Source organism: Panthera leo, chromosome A3, assembly GCF_018350215.1.
Source record: "Panthera leo isolate Ple1 chromosome A3, P.leo_Ple1_pat1.1, whole genome shotgun sequence".
NCBI lineage: Eukaryota > Metazoa > Chordata > Mammalia > Carnivora > Felidae > Panthera > Panthera leo.
This window is the reverse complement of record NC_056681.1, coordinates 60,624,670-60,648,261: the sequence shown is the minus strand read 5'-3', so window position 1 is coordinate 60,648,261 and position 23,592 is coordinate 60,624,670. Positions and strand designations below refer to the sequence as shown.

The following is a 23,592-nucleotide window of genomic DNA, read 5'->3' as shown; positions in this document are numbered from 1 at the left end:
GGATGGAACGCGCATGCGCAGGGCTGTGTATCCTCCAGCCTTCTTCCCTCGGCTCTAGGATACGTGCTGCTCTGCTGCTGCAGCTTTGTGCCATTTTTCTTAGGGATCCTACACCGTTCTGGACACATGTTCAGTGAGTTACTCGGAACGTGTTACTCCCCAGAGCTGCTTTTGAGGGCTGGGAGGTTGGTTAGCTCTCCTGCCGCAGCCAGGCGCCGGTTTTCGGGGAGTCTCCCCGGTGGGGTTCTGCTGCTGCAGCCTCTCGGGAGAGAGCAGTTCTGTTCGGGTGAGCACCGGCAGCCTGCAGCCTGGGGAGCCAGCGGACCCACGACCCGGTCAGCCCTGCACAATTCAGTCATGGTTGAATCGGGAAGTGGCAGGCGCTGATTCCTGACCGGTATTCCTTCCCCACATGTCAGTTCTCTAAAACCCCTTTCCACCAGATCGTTAACCAAAAAAGTAAAGGGTATACTACCTCACTTGATATTTAATGTTGTGTCGATTATTTTCCTGTGTAAAACCATTTAAATTTGTGTTCTCCCAAGTAGGGGCCTTGAGTCTTGGAACACTGTAACTTAACCAGGTGTAATGTATTTGGCCATCCAACTATGTTAAAATTAGCCACGTTACCTAAAAGTGGAAAAAGGGCTTTTTAGTGAAAAAGAATAAGGGTTGCATTACTCTGCCAAAGTTTTGGAGCCCGGCTTGAAAAAAAATACTATCTTTTTAATATTTCTTAATATTAAATAACTTGTCTTAACCCAAAAAACTTCAGAACTCTAATGGCTGTATCTCCCTGCCTTTTCCTACAAATTAAATAGGTAACTAGGTTTTTAGGGCTGTTCTCTGATGTTCAAGTTTTCGCCTGTGTATTTCAAAAGTAATTTCACATTTGAAGAGACAATTCCTGTTTTTGCCAGGTGAGTACTCATTCCCCCCACCCATATATTTTTGGCATCCATAAACACATTTTATGTTAGAACAAATTACTTCGTAGAAGTACGTTTAAATATGTGACATGTTTTCCCCATTTCTGTTCTGATTTCTTCACCTGTTTGTGCCATTACATCTTCTCATATTTTGTAGCATTTATTTTCAGCTAGCATATACTTTGTAAGTATAGCTAGACACTAAAAAATTAAGTTGAGAATACTTGTTATTTTAGACAAAGTCAGAGGTCCCGAGAGGTATTAAAGTGTAATATTACCTAACTGATAAAAATAATTTACAAAGAAGCATGAACTGGGGCACCTGGCTAGCTCAGTAGGTACAGCATGGGACTCTTCCTTTAGGAGTCATGAGTTCAAGCTCCATATTGGGCATAGAGCTTACTTAAAAAAAATTTTTTTTTAATAAAAAAATTTTTAAAAACAAAGCATGAACTCTCAAAGACCATCCTAAAAAGTTATTTTAGGGAGAACAATGTATAATCTCATTTCCTTTTCAGATACTAAGATTATGGTGAATAAAATGTTCTCATTATCTAGCATTATTGAAAAGAGGGGAAAATGTATGAACCTCGAAAGTCTGAGTTGAAGACTTGGGAGGAATGAGGGGCTTATTAATACAGAAGTTAGGAAAGTACTTCCCTTAGGGAAAAAATAAGAAAACCTTAAGCATTTGTGTACACCACCTAGATGTTTCTGAAGATTCTTTGGGAAGAATGTAAGGAAAAGGACATTTTAAGGCCAAACCAGAGCATGAAGATTTTCCTTTCTTTTCCTATCAAGGACTGTTGACTTCGTCCCCCAATCCAAGAAAGTGAACATTTTCTTTCCTCTATGGAAATCCAAAGAGTGGTAAGTGCTCCATTCTGCCCCAACTAATCCTTTTATAGTACATATGTGACAGGTACTCCTGGGTAATTCTAAGGTCTGGGTTTTCTGTTCCCTTAGCTTCTCCATCATTTCACAGCTTCACTACAAAAAAAATCTGTTTTGCCTTTTTTTCTGTACCTCCTTGGTACCCTAAAAAAATGGGGGACTCCAATTAAACATATGTTTGGGTTCTTGATGTTGTCCCACAACTAACTGATGCTGTGTTCATTTTGATACATCTTGTGATATATCTTCGGGGTCACTTTCTTTCCTTTGGCAGTGTTAATCCCATCCACCATATTTTTTATGTCAGAATTATATTTTTCATCTCTGGAATTTTAATTCTTTTTTAATATCTTCCATTTCTAACCTCATCGTGCTTATGATTTGCTTTACCTTCTTGAAAATATGGAATATATTTAAAATGGCTTTTAAAGTCCTTGAGAACTAATTCCATCACCTGTGTCATTTCTGGGTTTGTTTTTATTAACTGATTTTTTTTCCTCCTGTTTATGGGTCGTATTTTTCTGCTTGTTTTCATGCCTGGTTAATTTTTTTGGCTGACAGACATTGCAGATTTTACATTGTTGGGTGCTGGAGGTTTTTGGTTTTGTTTTTCTTTAAATATATTTAGGCTGCGTTCTGAAATGCAGTAATGTTACTTGGAAACAGTTTGACTCTTTAGAGCTGCACTGTTAAAAACAGTAACCATTGGGGCGCCTGGGTGGCTCAGTTGGTTGAGCGTCCGACTTCAGCTCAGGTCATGATCTCACGGTCTGTGAGTTCAAGCCCCATGTCGGGCTCTGTGCTGATAGGTCGGAGCGTGGAGCCTATTTAGGCTTCTGTATCTCCCTCTCTCACTGACCCTCCCCCGTTCATGCTCTGTCTCTCTCTGTCTCAAAAATAAATAAACATTGAAAAAAATTAAAAAAAAAAAAAAAAAACAGTAACCATTAGGGGCACCTGGGTGGCTCAGTTCGTTGAGCATCCAACTTCAACTCAGGTTATGATCTCACAGTTCGTGAGTTCAAACCCCATGTCGGGCTCTGTGCTGACAGCTCAGAGCCTGGAGCCTGCTTGAGATTCTGTGTGTGTGTGTGTGTGTGTGTGTGTCTGCCTGCCCCTCCCCAGTCCATGCTCTGTCTCTCTCTCAAAAATAAATAAACATTAAAAAACAAAACAAAACAGTAACCATTAGCTAGCTACATGTGGCATTTTGGATTTATATTAATAAAATTAGGTAGAACTTAAAATTTAGTTCTTCATTTGTACTATGTACATTTCAAACTCCAAAAGCCACATGTGGGCTAGTGGCTAGTATAATGGACAATAGATATAGAATATTTCAATCATTGAGGAAAGTTCTGTCAGACAGCACTGCTTTAGAAGCTTGCTTTTAAGCTTTGTTAGGTCCAAAATACTCTCAGGGCTAATTTGGCCCCATTGCTAAGCCAATACCTTTCTGAGGACTCTGTATAATGTCCCCTGTGTTAGGAGTTCTTTATACTCAGGCTGGTGGGAACTGCATTTTTGGCCCTGTGTAAGATCTATGGACTTTTTGGCCTTCTACTTTTTGGTGGTTCTTTCCCAGGCTTCAGTAGTTTTCTTGCACGTGTGTTTCCTGATCAGTACTCAGCCAAAGAATTGTGGGGAATTCTCTGCAGATCTCTGGAGCTCTTTCTCTCACTGTACCTCTCTCATCTCTCCACAAATTCTAGTGACCCTGGTCTCTGCAGACTCTGAACTCCTATCTCCTCAACTCACTGAAATAACCAGACACAGTTTGGGTTCCCCCTCTTTGTGCTGAAGCCTGAAATTTCCAGGCGGTGAGCGCTTATAGGCTTCACCTCGTTTATTTCCTTTCTCTTAGGGATCTCTTAGGGATGCACTGCCTATTGTCTGTTATTTAAAAACCACTGTTTCATGTGTTGTCTGTTTTTTTAAGATGTTGAAGACATGAAGATAAATCTGGTCCCTGTTAACTCCCTCAGGGCTCAAAGTCAGCTAGCTATTGATAGCCTCAGACCCCATGTTAGTAATCATCCCCAACAGAAGTGCTTTGCACAATAATTGCTTCAGGCTGAGGTAACTGTAAATGCATGAACCTTAAAGCAGAAGAGGGTTTGGCATAGCATATTCTTGAGGAATAGCAATAAGATCATGGGGCAGAGTGAGAGAGGAATTTGAGAATGTTAGCTGGCTGTATTAGTCTCCAATTGCTGCTGTAACAATTTACCACAAACTTAGTGGTTATGTAAGCAACACAGATTTATTATCTTACAGCTCTGGAGGTCAGGAGTCCAAAATGGATCTCACTAGACTAAAATCAAGGTGTCAGCAGAGCTGTATTCCTGTTGGGGGTTCTTGGGGAGCATCTAAGAATCCAGCCTTCACAGGCTGCCCACTTTGTTTGGCTTGTGGTCTCCTTTTAGCTTCAAAGCCAGCAATGGCCAGTCAGGTCCTTCCCACATTGCATCATTCTAATAGTGACATTCCTCCCCTCTTTCACTTGTGAAGACCCTTGTGGTTAGAGTGGTAACGACCAGTGAGTCCAGGATAAACTCCCTACCTCAAGGTCATTTGCCTGGGAACCTTAATTCCATCTGCAACCTTAATTTCCCCTTGCCATGTGACATTCACAGGTTCTGGGAATTAGGATGTGAATATCTTTAAGGGCCATTATTCTCCTTCCCACAGCTGGAGACTCAAAATGTAGAGAATTTGGCTTTTACTCTGACATGGAAAGTACCTAGAGCAGAGTGGTGAGCAGAGTATTGATGAGATCTGGCTTATGTTTTAAAAGGCTCATTCCAGGGGCACCTGGGTGGCTCAGTTGGTTGAGTGTCTGACTTTGGCTCAGGCCATGACCTTGTGGTTCATGAGTTCAAGCCCCACGTTAGACCCTATGCTGACAGCTTGGAGCCTGTTTCAGATTCTGTGTCTCCCTCCCTCTCTCCCCCTCCCCCCACTCATGCATATGCACTCATGCATGCTCTCTCTCTCTCTCAAAAATAAATAAACATTAAAAAAAAAATTTTTTAAGGCTCATTCCAGGGGTGTGCTGGGTGGCTCAGTCGGTTAAGTGTCCCAACTTCAGCTTAGGTCATGATCTAGCAGTCCACGAGTTCAAGCCCCACATCGGACTGTGTGCTGACAGAGCCTGGAGCCTGCTTTGGATTCTGTGTCTCCCTCTCTCTTTGCCCCTCCCCCACTCACACTGTCTCTCTAAAATGAATAAACATTAAAACAAAATTTTTTTAACACTTTATTAAAAAGGCTCATTCCAGGGGATGCCTAGCTGACTCAGTCGGTAGATCATGGGACTTTTGATCCCAAGGTCATGAGTTCAAACTGCACATTGGGCATTGAGCCTACTTAAAAAAAAAAAAAAAAAAAAAGCTCATTCCAAATACAGTTTGAAGAATACACAATAGGAAGGGTTGGGCAAGGGTAAAAATAGAAACAGGATTCACTGAAGGTTTGGATGTAGAATATGAAATTGGAGCTAAAAATTACTCTACCAGCAATGTACAAGGTTTCCTGTCATCCTGTATTCTTTTTTTTTTTTTTTTTAATGTTTATTTATTTTTGAGAGAGAGATAGACAGTGAGCAGGGGAGGGGCAGAGGGAGAGGGAGACACAGAATCTGAAGCAGGCTCCAGGCTCTGAGCTGTCAGCACAGCCTGATGCGGGGCTCAAACTCACAAACTGTGAGATCATGACCTGAGTTGAAGTCAGATGCTCAGCCAACTGAGCCAACCAGGCGCCCCTCGTCATCCTGTATTCTTAATACTCCATGTTATCTACCTTCCTAGAGTCTGTCATTCTGATGGTAGTAAACTTGCATTGTTCTGACTCCTAGTAAGTTCAAACATCTCTTTATGTACTTGTTATCTATTTGGGATTCCCCAATCTGTGAATTACATCGTTATATCCTTTGCCCACTTTTCTATTGGGTTTCCCATTTTCTTGTTGATTTGTAGTTATTCTTATACTCTAGCTGTAAATTCCTTGTCCGCTTTGTACAGCACATCTTCCAATTTTCATCTTTTTAACTGTTTATAGTTTCTTTATTGAAGTTCTTAATTATGAGTATTCAGATCCATCCGTTTTCTTCCTTATTGTTTAAGCTTGTTAGTTTTTATTCAAGAACTCTTTCTCCACCCAAGATATAAAATATTGTCCTACATTTTTAAAACTGTGTTTATAGTTCTGCAATTCACATTTAGGTCTTTACTGCATTTGAAGTTCACTTTTATATATAAGATAGGGATCCTACTTTATTTGCATCTACATCGTGAGCCAGTATTGACAGTACTATCCTACTAAACTTAGTCTGTTCTGTCTAAACTTAGTCTGTTGTATGGTGCCACGTTTACCATGTATGAAGTTCCTACACACAACTAGGTCCAAATTAGAACTCTGTCATGTTTCATTGGTCCTTTATTTGTTCCTGCGCCTGTACTAGACTATTTTTTTCTTTTGACTTTGTAGCATAACTTAATGTCTGGTAAGGCAAGTCTCTCTGTGGTGTGTATATGTCAAATTTATTTAGTTTCTTAGTTGAGTGTCTGACTTAGGCTCAGGTCATGATCTCATGGTTTGCGGGTTTGAGCCCCACATCACGCTTGCTGCTGTCAGCACAGAGCCTGCTTCAGATCCTCTGACCCCCTCTCTCTGTCTCTCCCCTGCTCATGCTTGCTCTCTCAAAATAAATAACCATTAAAAAAATTTTTCTTGAATGGCTATCTGAATGCCAGGCCAAAGAGGTCCCAAATATACTTGTTCTTTCTTCATGTCCTCAAGATTCCAGACAAGTGAAAGTGACACTCAGAGGGCCAAATATACCCTATTGCATTTGGTTCTTCCTCAATTTTGCTATTAAACTGAAATTTAATGTGCTTGTTGAGAATCTATATGTTACCATTATCTTACCATTGTTGATTTCATATGCAGTATAATGTTTCACAGAGTTTTGTTACTATAGTTGACTCTTGAACAATGCAGGGTTAAGGGGTGCCAACCTCCCCTGCCCATGTGGTTGAAAATCCACATGTATCTATTGATCCCCCCAAAACTTAACTACTAATGGCCTACTGTTGACTGGAATCCTTACCAATAATATAAATAATTAGCACGTATTTTATATATGTATTATATACTGTATTCTTATGAGAAGTAAACTAGAGAAAAGAAAATGTTAAGAAGATCATAAGAGGAAGTACATTTACAGTACCATACTGTATGTATTGAAAAAATATTCACGGGGCGCCTGGGAGGCTCAGTGGGTTAAGTGTTTGACTTCGGCTCAGGTCATGATCTCATGGCTTGTGCAGTTCAAGCTCCTCATTGGGCTCTGTGCTGACAGCTTGGAGCCTGGAGCCTGCTTCAGATTCTGTGTCTCCCCCTCTCTCTCTGCCCCTCCCTGCTTGCGTGCTCTCTCTCTCTCTCTCTCAAAAATAAACATTAATTTTTTTTTAAAAAAAGAAAAGACAAAATATTCACACATAAGTGGACCTATGCAGTTCAAACCTGTGTTGTTCAAGGGTCAATTGTATATTCTTCTTAAGTTTTTTCAACTTTGTAGTTTGAAAAAGTTTTAAACATACAGAAATTTAACAAGAATAATACAGTGAACAATTTTTTTAACCCTTTCCACCTAGATTCAATAGTTGTTAACATTTTTCATATTTTACTTTCTCTTTGTATCTATTGCTGGAATATTTGAAAACAAGTTGTGGAAAGATCCTTTACCCCAATTTCAGCATGTATCTCCTAAGAATAAGGACATTCACTTATATAACCATAGTAGGTACTACATTTGGGGCATTTAACATTAATACAATATTATTATCTACTAAACCATCAATACTCAAATTTTCCAGTGGTCCAAGAAATGGCCTTTATAGTACATTTCCCTCCCCCACAACTAAAGGATCATTAACTGCATTTGGAAATCATGTTTTTTTAGTCTCTTTTAATCTGGAACAATTTTTCAGTTTCCCTGTATCTTTCAAACATTGACATTTTTGACTAGAGGCTATTTTTTTTTATATAATATCTCTCAGTTTGGGTTTATCTGATTGTGTCCTCAAGATTAGATTCAAGTTAAACATTTTTGGCAAGAGTACTTCCTTTTTATTTTTTTATATTAAATATAATTTATTGTCAAATTGGTTTCCATACAACACCCAGTGCTCATCCCAACAGGTGCCCTCCTCAATGCCCATCACCCACTTTCCCCTCTCCCCCACCCCCATCAACCCTCAGTTTGTTCTCAATATTTAAGAGTCTCTTATGGTTTGCCTCCTTCCCTCTCTGTAACTTTTTTTTCTCCCCCTTCTACTCCCCCCTTGTCTTCTGTTAAGTTTCTCAGGATCCACATATGAGTGAAAACATATGGTATCTGTCTTTCTCTGCCTGACTTACTTCATTCAGCATAATACCTTCCAGTTCAATCCATGTTGCTGCAAATGGCCAGATTTCATTCTTTCTCACTGCCAAGTAGTATTCCATTGTATATATAAACCACATCTTCTTTCTCCATTCATCAGTTGATGGACATTGAGGCTCTTTCCATAATTTGGCTATTGTTGAAAGTGCTGCTACAAACATTGGGGTAAGTGCCCCTATGCATCAGCGCTCCTATATCCCTTGGGTAAATTCCTAGCAGTGCTATTGCTGGGTCATAGGGGTAGATCTATTTTTAATTTTTTGAGGAACCTCCACACTGTTTTCCAGAGCAGCTGCACCAGTTTGCATTTCCACCAACAGTGCAAGAGGGTTCCCGTTTCTCCACATCTCTCCAGAGTCTGTAGTCTCCTGATTTGTTCATTTTAGCCACTCTGACTGGCGTGAGGTGGTATCTGAGTGTGGTTTTGATTTGTATTTCCCTGATGAGGAGCGATGGTGAGCATCTTTTCATGTGCCTGTTGGCCATCTGGGTGTCTTCTTTAGAAAAGCATTTATTCGTGTCTTATGCCCAGAGTACTTCCTTTTTAAATAATCAAAGAGGACAGACCAAAGAATAGAATAAATTCAATTTTACTAATTTGAAAACAGTATTATATATGTGTTTGATGAGAAAAAATATTCACTTCAGTTTCCAGATCTAAGAAACAGGGAGACCTACATTTTAGAATATCATCAGAGAGATCTTTTCAAACTTTAGCTAAATTATCTCTGATTCCTAGAAAGCCATTTCCTAATTTTCATATTAACAGTATTTGAGTAACTAGTATGTTTAGGATACTGCAACAGGCCCAGGACTTTGTTCTGTTGTAAATACTGATATTCAATCACACATATGGATTAAGGTTTCAAGATGATATCATTAGAGATCTTTTGTCAATAAAATGATTATAGCTTGATAGGGATGGAATTCTAAACTCAGATACCACAGTGCCTAAATATTAAAGAAATAATACATTGTTGGGGTGCCTGGACACATTCCTGGCTCAGTCAGTTAAGCATCCAACTCTTGATTTCGGCTCAGGTCGTGATCTCGTAGTTGGTGAGTTCCAGCCCAGCATTGGGCTCTGCACTGAAAGCACAGAGCCTGCCTGGGATTCTCTATCTCCCTCTCAGAAAGAAAGAAAGAGAGAGAGAAAGAAAGAAAGAGGGAGAGGGAGGAAGGGAAGGAGGGAGGAAAAGAAGGACAATATTCCAAAAAGTGGCAAAGTGCTCTCATTCACAACTTGGAGTCTGTTTCAGATCTCACACTGCTGCTTAAGCACTTCGGTCGGTCAATCACTGTTCTCTAACAAGCACTAGACAAAACTTCAGAAGTCCTCACTGTCTTCCTTGTGCCAGGAAGCTGGTCCCTTCTTCCAACCTGGTCAATTCTGCCTTTCAAGTTCCTGCCCATCTTTCAAAGCCCAACCCTGACCTAGGCTCCCCTCCTTTCAAAACCTCTCTGGGCCCTTCCTTCATGTTGCATGTTCATCTCTCTTGACAGATTGGGGATCTGTACTGAAAAGTACTGTATCTTTATTGGACTCTTTTTTTTTTCATTTTTTTATATTATGGTAAGATATACATATAACTTAACATCTTAACCAATTGAGTGTGTACAGTTCAGTGTATTAAATACATTCATAATGTTGTGCAACCATTACCACCATCCCTCTCCAGAATTATTTTCATCTTGTAAAACTGAAATTCTATACCCATTAAACAATAACCCCCTATGGCAACCACCATTCTTTCTCTCTGATTTTGAGTATTCTAAGTACGACACAAGAAGAATCATACAGTGGACGATTGTGACCGATTTGTGACCAATTTATTTCACTGAGCATAATGTCCATCATGTAGCATATTACAGGATTTCTTCCTTTATAGTATTAAATAATATTCTATTGTATATATATGCATTACATGTTGCTTACCCATCAATGGACACTTGAACTGTTTCCATGTTTTAGCTGTTGCGAATAAGGCTACTATGAACATGGGTGTACAACTATTTGAGACCCTGATTTCAATTATTTTGGGTCTATACCCAGAAGTTGGTTTGCTGGATCATATGGTAATTCTATTTTTAGCTTTTGGGGGGAACTGCCAAATTATTTTCCACAGCAGCTGTTCCATTTCCACCAACAGTACATAAGGGTTCCAATTTCTCCATACCTTTGCCAACACTTGTTTTCTTTTTCTTTCTTTCTTTCTCTTTCTTTCTTTTCTTTCTTTCTTTCTTTCTTTCTTTCTTTCTTTTTCTCTCTCTCTCTCTGTAATAGCTGTCCTAATGGGTACAAAGCAGTGTCTCACTGTTGTGATTTGCATTTCTGTAATTATTAGTGATGCTGAACATCTTTTCATGTGCTTATTGGACATTCACATATCTTCTTTGAGGAAATATCTAATCCAGTCCTCTGTCCATTTTTTAATTGGGTTTTTGTTGTTGAATTTTAGGAGTTCACTGTATATTCTACTGGTCACTTACCAGATATATGATTTACAAATATTTTCTCCCATTTTTTCTGTTGCCTTTTTACTCTGGATAGTGCCTTTTGACACACAATTTTTTTTTAATTTTCATGAAGACCAAGTTGTCTGTTTTCTTTTGTTGCCTATGCCTTTGGCATCATAATCAAGAAATTACTTCCAAATCCATGGCAAAGCTTTTGCCTTATTTTTCTTCTAGGTGTTTTATAGTTTTAGATCTTATATTTAGGTCTTTGATACATTCTGAGTTAATTTTTGCATATGGTGTTAGGTAAGGGTTCCATTTTTTTTTTTTTTTTTTTTTTTTTTTTGCGGGTGGATATCCAGCTTCCCCAGCACCTTTTGTTGAAAAAACTGTCCTTTTCTCCATGAAATGATCTAAGCACCCTTATCAAAAATCACTTGAGCTGCGGCGCCTGGGTGGCTCAGTTGGTTAAGAATCCAACTCTTGGGACGCCTGGGTGGCTCAGTCGGTTGGGCGTCCGACTTCAGCTCAGGTCACGATCTCGCGGTCTGTGAGTTCGAGCCCCGCATCAGGCTCTGGGCTGATGGCTCGGAGCCTGGAGCCTGCTTCCGATTCTGTGTCTCCCTCTCTCTCTGCCCCTCCCCCATTCATGCTCTGTCTCTCTCTGTCTCAAAAATAAATAAAACGTTAAAAAAAAAAAAAAAAAAAAAAAAAACAGAATCCAACTCTTGATCTTGGCTCGGGTCATGATTTCACCCTTCCTGAGATCAAGCCCCAGTGCAGAGCCTGCTTGGGATTCCCTCTGCCCACCCCATCCCTCCCCCATTTGCATGCACATTCTCTTTCAAAATAAATAAATAAACTTAAAAAAAATCATTTGACCATATATGTGAGGGTTTATTTCTGGACTCTGTTACATTGGTCTGTATGTCTGTTTTTAGGCCAGTACATTATTTTGATTACTGTAGCCTTCTATTAAGTTTTAAAATCAAGAAATGTAAGCCTTCCAGCTTTATTCTTTTTCAAGATTATTTTGGTTATTCGAGATTCTATATGAATTTTTGGATGGATTTTTCTATTTCTGCAAAATATGTCACTGGGATGTTGATAAGGATTGCTTTGGATGTGTAGATCACTTTGAGTAATATGAACATCTTAATAATATTAGGTCTTCTAATCTGTGAACATGGGATGTGTTTTATTTATGTCTTCTTTAATTTCTTTCAGCAGTGTTTTGTATTTTTCATCATACAAGTCTTTCACCTTGGTTAAGTTAATTCCTAAGTATCTTATTGTTCCATTTATGCTAATGTAAGTGGATTTTTCTTAATTTCCTTTTCAGATTATTGTTAGCATATAGAAATGCAGCTGACTTTTGTGTGTTGACTGTATCATGCCACTTTGCTGAATTCATTTGTTCCAACAGTTTTGTATGTGTGTGTGTGTGTGCCATCTTTAGAATTTTCTACATATAAGATTATATTATCTGTGAATAGAGATAATTTTACTTCTTCCTTTCCAATTTGTGTGCCTTTTATTTCTTTTTGCTCTGGCTAGAACTTCCAGTACTGTGTTGAATAGAAGTGGTGAAAGTGGGCATTCTTGCCTTATTCCTGATCTTAAGGAAAAGCTTTCTCTGATTATGATGTTTGCTGTGGGTTTTCACATATGGCTTTTATTTTGTTGAGGTATTTTCCATCTTTTCCTAGTTTGCCTATTTCATCATGAAAGTTTGTTGAATTTTGTCAAATGTTTTTCTGCTTCATTGAGTTGATTGTGTGGTTCTTTTCCTTCATTCTGTAATGTGATATATTACATTGATCAATTTTTATATATTGAACCTTTCTTGCATTCCAGGAATAAACCCACTTGATCAGGATGTGTAATCCTTTTAATATCCTGCTGAATTTGGTTTGCTAGTACTTTGTTGCGAATTTTTGTATCAATGTTCCTTAGGAATATTGGTCTACAGGTTGTTGTAGGGTTTTTGTTTGTTTGCTTGTTTTCTTACAGCTTTTATATCAGGGTAATGCTGGCCTCATGGTAACATAAGGGGTTCCCTCCTTTTCAATTTTTAGAAAAGTTTGACAAAGATTGGTATTAGTTCTTCTTTATGTGTCTGGTAGGATTCACCAGTGAAGCCATCTGGTCCGGGGCTTTTGTTTGTCAAGAGAATTTTGATGACTATTCAGATTTTGTTTCTTCATGATTTAGTCTTGGTAGGTTTTCTGTTTTTAGGAACTTGTCCATTTCAGCTAGAATATCCAATTTGTTGACATATAAAATAGAGCACTCTCTTATATTCCTTTTTATTTCAGTAAAATCAGTAGTAATGTCCTGCTCTCATTTCTGATTTTAATAATTTGAGTCATCTTTTCTTCTTAATCCATCTAAGAAATTGTGTCAATCTTGTTTATCTTTTCAAAGAACTACTTTTGGTTTCATTGCTTTTTCTGTTGTTTTTCTATTTTCTATTTATTTTATTATTTTATTTCTATCTTTATTATTTTCTTCTTTTTGCTGTCTGTAAGTTTAGTTTTTCTTCTTTTTCTAGTTCTTTATGTTATAAAATTAGGTTGATGATTTGAGATCTTGTTTTTTTAATGTGTTAATAGCTATAAATTTCCACTGTAGCACCGATTTAGCTGTATCCAGTAAGTTTTGATATGCTGTAAATTTAAGTTCATCTCTAAGTGTTTTCTAATTTCTGTTGTGATTTCATTGATCCATTGGTTGTTTAAAAGTGTGTTAATTTCAGGATGCCTGGGTGGCTCAATAGGTTAAGCATCCAACTCTTGATTTCGGCTCAGGTCATGATCTCACGGTAGTGAGGTTGAGCTACCGCACTGGGTATGGAGCCTGCTTACTCTCTCTCCCTCTTACTCTGCCCTTTCCCTACTCATGCTCTCAAAAAAAAAAAAAAAAGTGTGTTCATTTCCACAAATTCATGAATTTTCCTGTTTTCTGTTACTGATTTCAACTTCATTCTGTTGTGGTCAAAGAAGATGCCTTATATGATATCGACCTTTTAAAATCGGTTGAGACTCAATTTGTGGTCTAACATGTGGTCTATCCCGGAAAATGTCACAAGTGCACTGGAGAAAAATGTGCATGCTGTTGATGGGTAGAGTGTTCTGTAAATGTTTGTTAATGTAGTTGGTTTAGGGACACCTGAGTGGCCCATTGGTTAAGTGTCTGACTCTTGATCTCAGCTGAGGTCTTGATCTCAGGGTCATGAGTTCAAGTCCCACATTGGGCTCCATGCTGGACATGAAGCCTACTTAAATAAAAAATTAAAATTAATGGCACTTGGGTGACTCAGTCAGTTGAGTGTCTGACTTCAGCCCAGGTCATGATCTCATAGCTTGTGAATTCTAGCCCCATGTTGGGCTCTGTGCTGACAGCTCAGAGCCTGGAGCCTGCTTCAGATTATGTGTCTCCCTCTCCCTCTCTGCCCCTCTCCCACTCATGCTCTATCTCTCTCTCTCTCTCTCTCAAAAATGAACATTAAAAAAAATTAAAATTAAAAAATCTAGTTGGTTTGTTGTTTAAGTGCTCTATTTCTTTACTAAGTCCTCTATTTTCTTATTTCTATCTAGTTGTTCTATCCATTATTGAGAGTGGAATATTGAAATCTTCAACTATTATTATAGAACTATTTCTCCCTTCAATTCCTTTTTAAGTTTATTTATTTTGAGAGACAAAGAGACAGTGTGAGCATGAGCAGGGAAGGGGCGGAGAGAGAGAATCCCAATCTCCATGCTGTCAGCTACAGAGCCTGATGTGGGGCTTGATCTCACAAACAGTGAGATCATGACCTGAGAGATCAAGAGCCAGACACTTAATCCACTGGGCCATCCAGGCGTCCCCCATTAATTCTGTTTGCTTCATAGGTAAATGTTTACAGTTGTTTGGGCATCTGTATTTTTGGCAGAATACCTAGCAGAGTGTTTGGCCTTCAGTAATTATTTCTTTAATCCATTAATAATTTATTAACAATTTTTGATAGGAAAAACGATATAAAGGACTAAGTAGAGAAGCTCTCTTATTTCTGAAAGGTGATAAAGCACAAAATCTGATAAATTCCTTTTTAAAAAGACTTTCACAGAACCTGTAGAACTGCAAATCCTCCTACAAAGAAAATGTAAACATTGAGAAGTGGAAGGCAATTTTACTTTTAAATTTTTTTTAATATTTATTTTGAGAGCGCGCGCGCGCGCGCACACACACACACACACACACACACACACACACACACACACACACACACGAGCAAGCGGGGGAGGGGCAAAGAGAGAGGGAGACACAGAATTTGAAGCAGGCTCCAGGCTCTGAGCTGTCAGGCTAGAGCCTGACTGGCGGGGGGGGGAGGGGGGGGCTTGAACTCACAAGCCATGATATCATGACCTGAGCTGAAGTTGGACCGACTGAGCCACCCAGGCACCCCAAGGCAATTTTACTTTATATTTTTGGAGTCACCACCATGATGTTTCATGAAAACAAGCACTGCCATGAGGTTAGTTGAAATTACCACTGTATTCACCTGTTATCATTTCTTTCCAAGCAATCAAGTTGAAGAAACATTTCCACTGCTTAAAGAGATACCTGCCAACTATATTATTCAGCTCTCCCAATGGGATTTTCCCTTAGTAAATCTGCTACTCAGGTATCTGCTATGCGTGTGGATTCAAAAGTGGACGATCATTTAATGCAAGGGACTGAGAAAAGCAAGTTGGAACCAGTGACTCAGTTATTTCAAAACATCAAGAAAATAAGATTAGAAAACACAAGCCAAGAAAACTTTACAAGAAGTAAAGAGATTAGCACAGGATCTCTTTCAGAGAAAATCTTGGGTTCTGTAGTATATGTTAAAGAAAATGATGGAATAGAAATGACAGATGTGGAATGAAGTTATTTGTACATTCTGCCAAAGAAATTGCTTTTGACTAAGAGAGCATGTTGAATGAGAACTTAACCTTATTAGGAAAACCTAACAAAATGAAGGATGATGATTGCTTATTTTTCACTATTTATGAATCACCTTAGACTGCACTTTTTTGATACATATTCAAAACAGTTGTTTTAGGGGAAAAAAACTTTTCAAAATTCAAAGCAAAATTCTCTGGTATTCTATCCTTGTCAAAAATCAGAATTTTTGATTAACAGTATTTAAATGGTACTAAAACATTTTAATTATAATGTTTCTCTAACAAGTGATCAAAAACAGTGCCTGAACAATTTGACATCTGTATTTCATACTATTTCTAGTGTACCAATTTTTTAATATTTCAAGTTTGGGATTTTGCTTTAGGGTACTTTATCTTACTGCAGTTTTGCATTTCTGTTCTGTAAAAGATCACTTCACATAAACCCTGCAAAAGACCAGTAAGTTACATATCTTGAGAAGCATTTCACGTTTTAAATCATCCTTTTAAAACTATTTTTCCCCACATTGAATTCATTTCAGAGTTACAAAATAGTTATTTCCAAGTCTAATGGTTTATTTTATAGATACTACCATTTTATACCACCAATACTTAATGTAAGAAAAATAGTCTTGTGTTAAAAAATTCTTGTTTTTGGATGGAACTGGAGAGTGTGATGCTAAGTGAAATAAGCCATACAGAGAAAGACAGATACCATATGGTTTCACTCTTATGTGGATCCTGAGAAACTTAACAGAAGACCATGGGGGAGGGGAAGAAAAAAAAAAAAAAAGGTTAGAGTGAAAGAGAGCCAAAGCATAAGAGACTCTTAAAAACTGAGAACAAACTGAGGGTTGATGGGGGGTGGGAGGGAGTGGAGGATGGGTGATGGGGATTGAGGAGGGCACCTTTTGGGATGAGCACTGGGTGTTGTATGGAAACCAATTTGACAATAAACTTCATATATTGAAAAAATAAATAAATAAACCTAATATATTGATAAAAAAAATTCTTGTTTTATAGCATCAGTTTGCCATTCTTATAGAAATGTCTAGTAGTTTGAGACAGCAGTATTGTCCCAAGTATTGTTAGATGAAAGTAAAACCATTTTGTGTTGACATATAGTGACCTTGTAACTATTTATATTATGTATGTATGTATGTTTTGAACATTTTCCTGTACTTTAAAATTTACTGGCTATCTCTAATGGCTAATTGTGAGAAATTTCCTTAATATTCATAAAAACAAAGATGAAAAACCATCTTCTTTCAGGGGAAACTATTTTATAAATCAGAAAAATACAAATGTATTGTAAGGAATATTGATCCTAGAGTTAAATAAAATTGTTGAATTGGACATAAGCCAATAAGACACTGCTTTTTATCATTTATAGAACATAATTCTTTGGGAGAGGAAAAAAACATAAGTCATTCATTTGTTCACCTAACTTGGCATTATGTTTCTTGGCGGGGATATAGTAGTGAATAAAATAGCCACCATCTTCATAGTGCTTACTGTCTACCAGGGAAGATACAGTATCAGACAGTAATTCTATAAGATGCATATTATGATGTACCATGAAGAAAAAGTAAAATGTTCAGAAAGACAGGAGACATAACACATAAACTTGATTTTTAATTGTTGGAACTAGGAAGTTTTCATAGCTTTTGCAGTGACATGGTTGTCTAAGTAACATGATGGTGATGGTTGAGATCTTGAGAAGGGTTAAAGTCCAAATGAAGTTTAGCAGGAAAGAGTGATGGTTTGAAAGTGGAGGAAAAAGAAACGATTTCTAGCTAAAGAGACTACATGCATGGAGGTTCCTTAGGGAAAAGCTCAGGAGCATGGTTTGGGGACATAACCCAGCTTCCAAGGCAAGTAGTCATTTATATGTATGAAACTAAAAATACAACTTTTGAAGTTGTACACAGAAATGGCATTTAAAGCCTTGGGAATGAATGAAATTGCTTAAGGTGAATGTATAATGTGAGCTAAAGTCCTGAGAACTCCAACATTTAGGAGCTAGTCAGCACAAGGGAACTAGCAAAGGAACTGAGGAACTGGCATTGAGGATGGTGGAAAACCAAGACAAGGTAATGTCAAGATTGCCCACAGTAGTCATTAAGGTAGAGGTAGTCAACTGCAAGGTTAGACAAGGATTGGATCTAGCAACGTGAAATGTCACAATGACCTTAGCAAAATCACTTTTTTTTTTTTTAACAAGGGCTTGGCTCAGATATTTACAGCCTTGTTTTTCATCTCCATGAATGTCCAACAGGATATTTGATAGTCATGGTGATGCTGAATGTGGGATGATTTTTCATTGTGCATGATGCCTCATGCATTGCATGATGTCAGATATAGTAGCTCACTCAAGTCATTGAGACAATAAAAATGCTAACATTAATCACCCTCATTGAGAACCACTGCTGCTAAGATACCAAAAAACTGGAATCCTCAAATCCAACTTAAGCCATAGTTTTAGCAGCACACTTGACAAGGGAAATCCACAAAGACTTCCTGGAAGAGGTAAAATGGAACAAGCTTAATAAGGATAACAACCTCACTTAGGTGTTTTGGGAGAATTCTACAAGTGGAATCCTGAAGTGAGTACTTTTCAGAGTTCTGCCACTTCTAATAAGACAGTAAACTTCCCATAAAAAAAAAAAAGTAGTTCAGCAGAAATAAGGATATTTAGGAGACTTTAAATTCAACATATCCATAAAATAAGGTGTCTAAACCTATTATGTATTGCATCTAATGATGTTGTCATGGATGCTAATAATAAAAGCTTTCACTTATTGAGCTAGTGTGTGATCTCTTAGTTGGGATTCCCTAGAAACTGCCTGAGACAGGAATTCAGATGCATGTGATTTTTGAGAGTGTGCTCTTTAGAAAAAGCATGTAAGGGAGTGAAGAAAGCAAGACAGGGAAATAGGAGTCAGCTGAGGATGAGGGCTCAGATAAATTCTTGGCCTGATCCACAGGATGCTTTGGAAGGATCTGACTGTACAGCTGTTCCATTACCCATTTTGAGGCAAAGGGTGGGACTATTGTGCCCCATACTAGTCAGACCTTGATTGCTACCACAAAGCCCAAGGGGGAGGCTGGAGGAGCAGGGAGGTAGCATGAATCACTAACGTGTCTCTGGACACAACAGCTCCTACACTCACAGCAGCTGGAGAATGCATGGGGGCACTAACAGTCTTTATTACAGTGTCAGACACCTAACATATATTATTTTCCTTTTATTTTGAAACAATCTCAAATTTACAGAAAAGTTGCTAGTACAAAGGCCTTCCGTCTCCCCACAACCATTTGAAAATAAGTAGCTGACCTCATTCTTCATCAGCCCTGAATACATTTTTAGTGATTTAAAGAGATTTATTTATTCTTTATTTCTATTTTTTAATAGAAATATAATTGACATACGACATTGGGTTAGTTTTAGGTGTACAACATAATGATTTTATATATGTATATACCGCAAAACAACACAATAAGTTAACATCCATCAAATTTTTTTCTTGTGATGAAAAATTTTAAGATCTACTCTCAGCACCTTGTAAACACATTAATACAATATTGTTAACTATAGACACCATGCTGTACATTAGATCCCCAGGACTTACTTATAACTGGAAGTTTATACCTTTGACCACCCTGACCCATTTCACCACCCCCCACTCAAAAAGCACTTTTGACAGAATGGGGACAGAAGAAATATTGGAAGTTGATTATGAATGGGAAGTAAGCAACTGGATATGTAGCAAGTCCTTGAAGCTCTGCTCTTTTAAAGGGAAGTAGACAGGATGAAAGGTGGAAAAGGAAGTGGGGTCACTGGAGGATTGTTATGATGAAGCAGAGTTCATGTTTGGGTGTCAGTGGAAGAAGGTTCCAGTGGAGGTGAAGTAGGAGAAGGGTTAAGAATAACCAAAGGACACAACCACCTCAGTAGGAAATAAAGGGAAAAAAATTATCTCAGATTTGAGAGAAATGAAATTTAGGAAGGATGTAATATAAGCAAAGGGAAACGGTATTGTGTGGCTATTTTTAATAAAATTCCTAGAGGGACTAACTGAACAAAATCCATTCCATCTGCGTAATACAAGAAAGAGGAACTTCAACCAAAAGGGTAAAGATAAATGAGCCATTTGTCTTTATTGTAGCTTTTTAAAAAAAAAAATTGTAGCTTTTTATGGAGCCCTGTGAAGCATCACCAAATTGTGAACCCTGGATGCTGCTTATTCCAAGATGCAGGCCTAGGCAGTTTCTATTCTAACTGAAAATTTTCATTTCTGTGGAAGATTGAAAGAGACCACAAATTCTTTGGGCTCCTCTTATGAAGAGGTGAGGTCCATTGCTCCATCCCTTATCTCTGGCCTGACTTTGTTGTTGCTTTGGCTAACATAAGGTGGCTGAAGTGTCTCTTCCAAGGTTAGGTGTGAATTGAGGTGCCCCAGCAGCCAGTAAACACCAGTTGCCAGGGTGTGAATAAGACCATCCTGGACCTCCCAGCTCAGTCAACCCTGGATGAATAAAGCTCTGGTGAAACCGTATAAATATTAGAAATAAAAAATCGTGTTAAGCCACTGATGTTTGAGTCAGTTATTATGCAGCAATAGTTAAATGAAACTTTGGCTTGCTGGAGGAATTGCCCACCTGGCTGAGCCACAAGAATTTTCTTGCCAACTGCACTTAGGGTCACCGCAGATAGGTAACATTCATTAGCCTAAGTGTGTATTTTCTGACCCACTCCTTCCCAGCAGTTTCCATCTCTGTATTGAGAATACCAGCGTTTATTCCTTTAAATGCAATTTGTCTTTTAAAACTGATTTTAGTTTTCTCGCCTTCCAAGTGGAATTATGTGCTCTTTGGACTGTGAGGAGATACGGAAAGACCTGGAGCAATGACTGCACATTCAGTAGGCATCTGCTGGTGCTCTGGCCTGGCCTGGCATGCGACCTGACTGCTCTGGCTTCCTGGCGTCCTCCCTCTGGCCTCGCTCTGCGAATGCCCCCTCCAACCTGACACAGCCGCCTGTCCTACCTTCGCCCTGGGTGACCATTAGCTCCGCGCTGTCACGTGGGGAACTCCATCTGAACTGCGGGCGCTGTGACTTTCCATTGGAACGTAGCCCCATCTCTAATCTGGTTTAGCGCCAGCTGGTCGACTCTGTCGAGAGCCCCTCGGGCACCCACAGCCAGACACCAAAGAATGAGAATGAAGGGCTCCCGGCGTGGCCCCGCCTCCTCTCGGCGCTTCCGCCGCCCAGCCTTCCTCTGGCCCAGTGGGCAGTGGGCGGGGCTGGCCGCGCGCGCAGCCTGACGGGCCGTGGGGTCCTCGCACGCGTCCTTCTCCTGTAGGAACCTGCGTGCGCCGTGCGCGCGACTGGAAGAAGCAGGTGAGCTAAGCTGTAAGTGCGGTTCGGGGCCGTTGGGGCGGGCGGCCCTGTGGGTGTGAGTGATGGGTGGACACCTGGGACTCTGAGGCCAGGCCGCCGAGGCCGGTGCTGTACACGCCGTGGTTTTCGCTCACCGCTTGGGACGACCTAACTCCACGGTTAGGAACAGCTTATCCCCAACGCAGGAGGGTAAAAAACTAAAACGTGTTGGGTGCCAGGTGTGTGCGTTCCCACAGAGAGCCAAGAAAGCGAAATAAAACATGCGACCGTCGTGAGACTCTGGGTCAGTTATGTACTGTCAAAGATGTGGCAAAATAACAGGTGTTTTGAAGGAGCTGGGCCTACATAGGAGGATAGATGGAATTGTTATCTTTTGCTTTCTGTTCAGTGTTGAAAAGCATGTTTGTAATGCAAAATGGTGGTATCAAAGCGTCCCCCTAGAATATGGAAATAAGGTTGTCTGGGGGAAAACTATAAAATGTAAAGAAACATTTTAGGGAGGCCTGGGTGGCTCAGTCGGCTTCTCCGACTTTGGCTCAGGTCATGATCGCACAGTTGGTGAGTTTGAGCCCAGCCTGGGTCTCTGTACCGATAGCTCAGAGCCTGGAGCCTGCTTAGGAGTCTTGGGTCTCCGTCTCTCTGCCCCTCCCCCACTCGCCCTCTATCTCAAAAATAAGCAAACATTTTTAAAAAAGAAAAGAAACATTTTACCAGACCTTCAAGGCTGATCTGTTACTGAACCATTGAATAAAAAGAGATTCACCGGTCCCAGATGAATCCAAGCCTCCTCTAGGAGAAAGAGGATATCCTGGCTTTAACAGGATCTCTCCAGAGCCCAGAAGCTGGGAAGGTGGTTTCCACAAGGCACATTCCATCAGACATTGAAACTCTTCTTCAGGTTTGTCTTCATTTATTTCCTTTGAGTACTCTGTTGTAGAGTTGTTAAAGACTAACAATAAAGCTAAAAGGCAAGCAAAGCAACTGATACATTAGAAAAATTTTGATTAAATAACCGAGAATCAAGAGCTAGAAAATGCAATTAAATTTTCTTTTTCTCAATTAACTTGTTTCTCTTCCATTTTTAAAAGCATGCTGATCCCATTTTCAATGAAGAATTGCTTCCAGTTACTTTGTAACCTCAAGGTCCCAACAGCTGGCTTTAAAAACACAGTAAAAAGTGGGCTTATTTTACAATCGATTTCTAATGATGTTTATCAAAATCTGGCTGTAGAAGACTGGATCCATGACCATGTGAATCTAGAGGGCAAGCCGGTTCTTTTCCTTTGGAGAAATTCTCCCTCTGTTGTAATAGGTAGACATCAGAATCCTTGGCAGGAATGCAACCTGAATCTGATGAGAGAAGAAGGTATAAAACTGGCTCGGAGAAGAAGTGGAGGAGGAACAGTCTATCATGATATGGGTAATATCAATTTGACTTTTTTTACAACCAAAAAAAAGTACAATAGGATGGAGAATTTAAAATTAGTTGTGAGAGCTCTGAATGCTATCCAACCCCAGCTGGATGTGCAGGCCACTAAAAGATGTGACCTTTTACTTGATGGACAGTTTAAAATCTCAGGAACAGCTTCTAAGATTGGCCGGACTACTGCTTATCACCATTGCACTTTATTATGTAGTACCAATAGGACCTTCTTGTCATCTTTGCTGAAGAGCCCTTACCAAGGGATCAAGAGCAATGCCACTGCTAGCATACCTTCCGTAGTAAAAAATCTTTTGGAAAAAGATCCCACTCTGACCTGTGAAGTACTGATGAATGCTATTGCTGCAGAATATGCTGCTTACCATCAAATTGATAATCATATTAACCTAATAAACCCAACGGATGAGACACTGTTTCCTGGAATAAATAATAAAGCCAAAGAACTACAGACCTGGGAGTGGATATATGGCAAAACTCCAAAGTTTAGTATAAACACTTCCTTTAATGTATTATATGGACAGTCATATTTGGAAATTAAAATAGTCATAGACATAAAGAATGGAAGAATTGAAATCTGTAATATTGAAGCACCTGATCATTGGTTGCCACTGGAAATATGTGACAAATTAAAAGCAGGTTTTATTGGCAGTAAGTTTTGCCCAATTGAAACTACTATGCTAACAAGTATATTACATAAAACATGTCCTAAAGATGATGAACTACACAGTAAATGGAATATTCTCTGTGAAAAAATTAAGGGAATAATGTGATTCCCAATAAATTTATTAATGGTTTTAATGATAATAAAATGTTTACTTTGTATGTCTTTTTTTTTTTTTTTTTAAAGTAATCTCCACACCCAACATGGGGCTTGAATTCACAACCCTGAGATCAAGTCGCACGCTGTTATCGACTGAGCCAGCTAGGCACCTTCATTGTATGTCTCTTAAAAAAGACATAGTCTCTTTCAGTAACTATTCCTCATTAGGAAGTGTCAGCTAGTCCATATTTTCTATTTTCTGGCCTATAGATATGTTATCTCTTTCTTCATTGCTTTTTATTTATTTTTTTTAACCTAGCACAGATATGTATTT

The 23,592-nt window shown here is 39.0% G+C and overlaps 2 protein-coding genes across 6 annotated transcripts; both read left to right on the top strand.

The window, feature by feature from the left end:
• Positions 1 to 36: 36 nt before the first annotated feature.
• LIPT1 (lipoyltransferase 1) lies at positions 37 to 23,320 on the top strand. Of its 5 annotated transcripts, XM_042932021.1 has the most exons (4): positions 37 to 133; positions 813 to 920; positions 1,731 to 1,799; positions 22,146 to 23,320. In XM_042932021.1, the coding sequence occupies exons 2-4, from the start codon at positions 850 to 852 to the stop codon at positions 23,266 to 23,268; spliced, it is 1,263 nt and encodes a 420-aa protein (XP_042787955.1). In that variant the 5' UTR covers positions 37 to 133; positions 813 to 849; the 3' UTR covers positions 23,269 to 23,320. The 5 variants fall into 5 exon arrangements, with proteins under 5 accessions (XP_042787955.1, XP_042787956.1, XP_042787957.1 ...); XM_042932022.1 differs by lacking the exons at positions 37 to 133; positions 813 to 920; positions 1,731 to 1,799 and adding an exon at positions 20,961 to 21,057; XM_042932023.1 differs by lacking the exons at positions 37 to 133; positions 813 to 920; positions 1,731 to 1,799 and adding an exon at positions 20,985 to 21,069.
• On the top strand, positions 1,730 to 16,359 carry CA3H2orf15 (chromosome A3 C2orf15 homolog). The gene is made up of 2 exons (XM_042932026.1): positions 1,730 to 1,799; positions 15,293 to 16,359. The coding sequence occupies exon 2, from the start codon at positions 15,362 to 15,364 to the stop codon at positions 15,635 to 15,637; it is 276 nt and encodes a 91-aa protein (XP_042787960.1). The 5' UTR covers positions 1,730 to 1,799; positions 15,293 to 15,361; the 3' UTR covers positions 15,638 to 16,359.
• Positions 23,321 to 23,592: the final 272 nt, after the last annotated feature.

Bases quoted from the DNA above. Each gene is read 5' to 3' on its own strand.
- LIPT1 (XM_042932021.1), top strand. From the start codon at position 850: ATGTTCAAGTTTTCGCCTGTGTATTTCAAAAGTAATTTCACATTTGAA. The intron at 921-1,730 runs GTGAGTACTCAT...TTTCCTATCAAG, and splicing joins ACAATTCCTGTTTTTGCCAG to GACTGTTGACTTCGTCCCCC. The intron at 1,800-22,145 runs GTAAGTGCTCCA...CATTTTTAAAAG, and splicing joins CTATGGAAATCCAAAGAGTG to CATGCTGATCCCATTTTCAA.
- CA3H2orf15 (XM_042932026.1), top strand. From the start codon at position 15,362: ATGGGATTTTCCCTTAGTAAATCTGCTACTCAGGTATCTGCTATGCGT.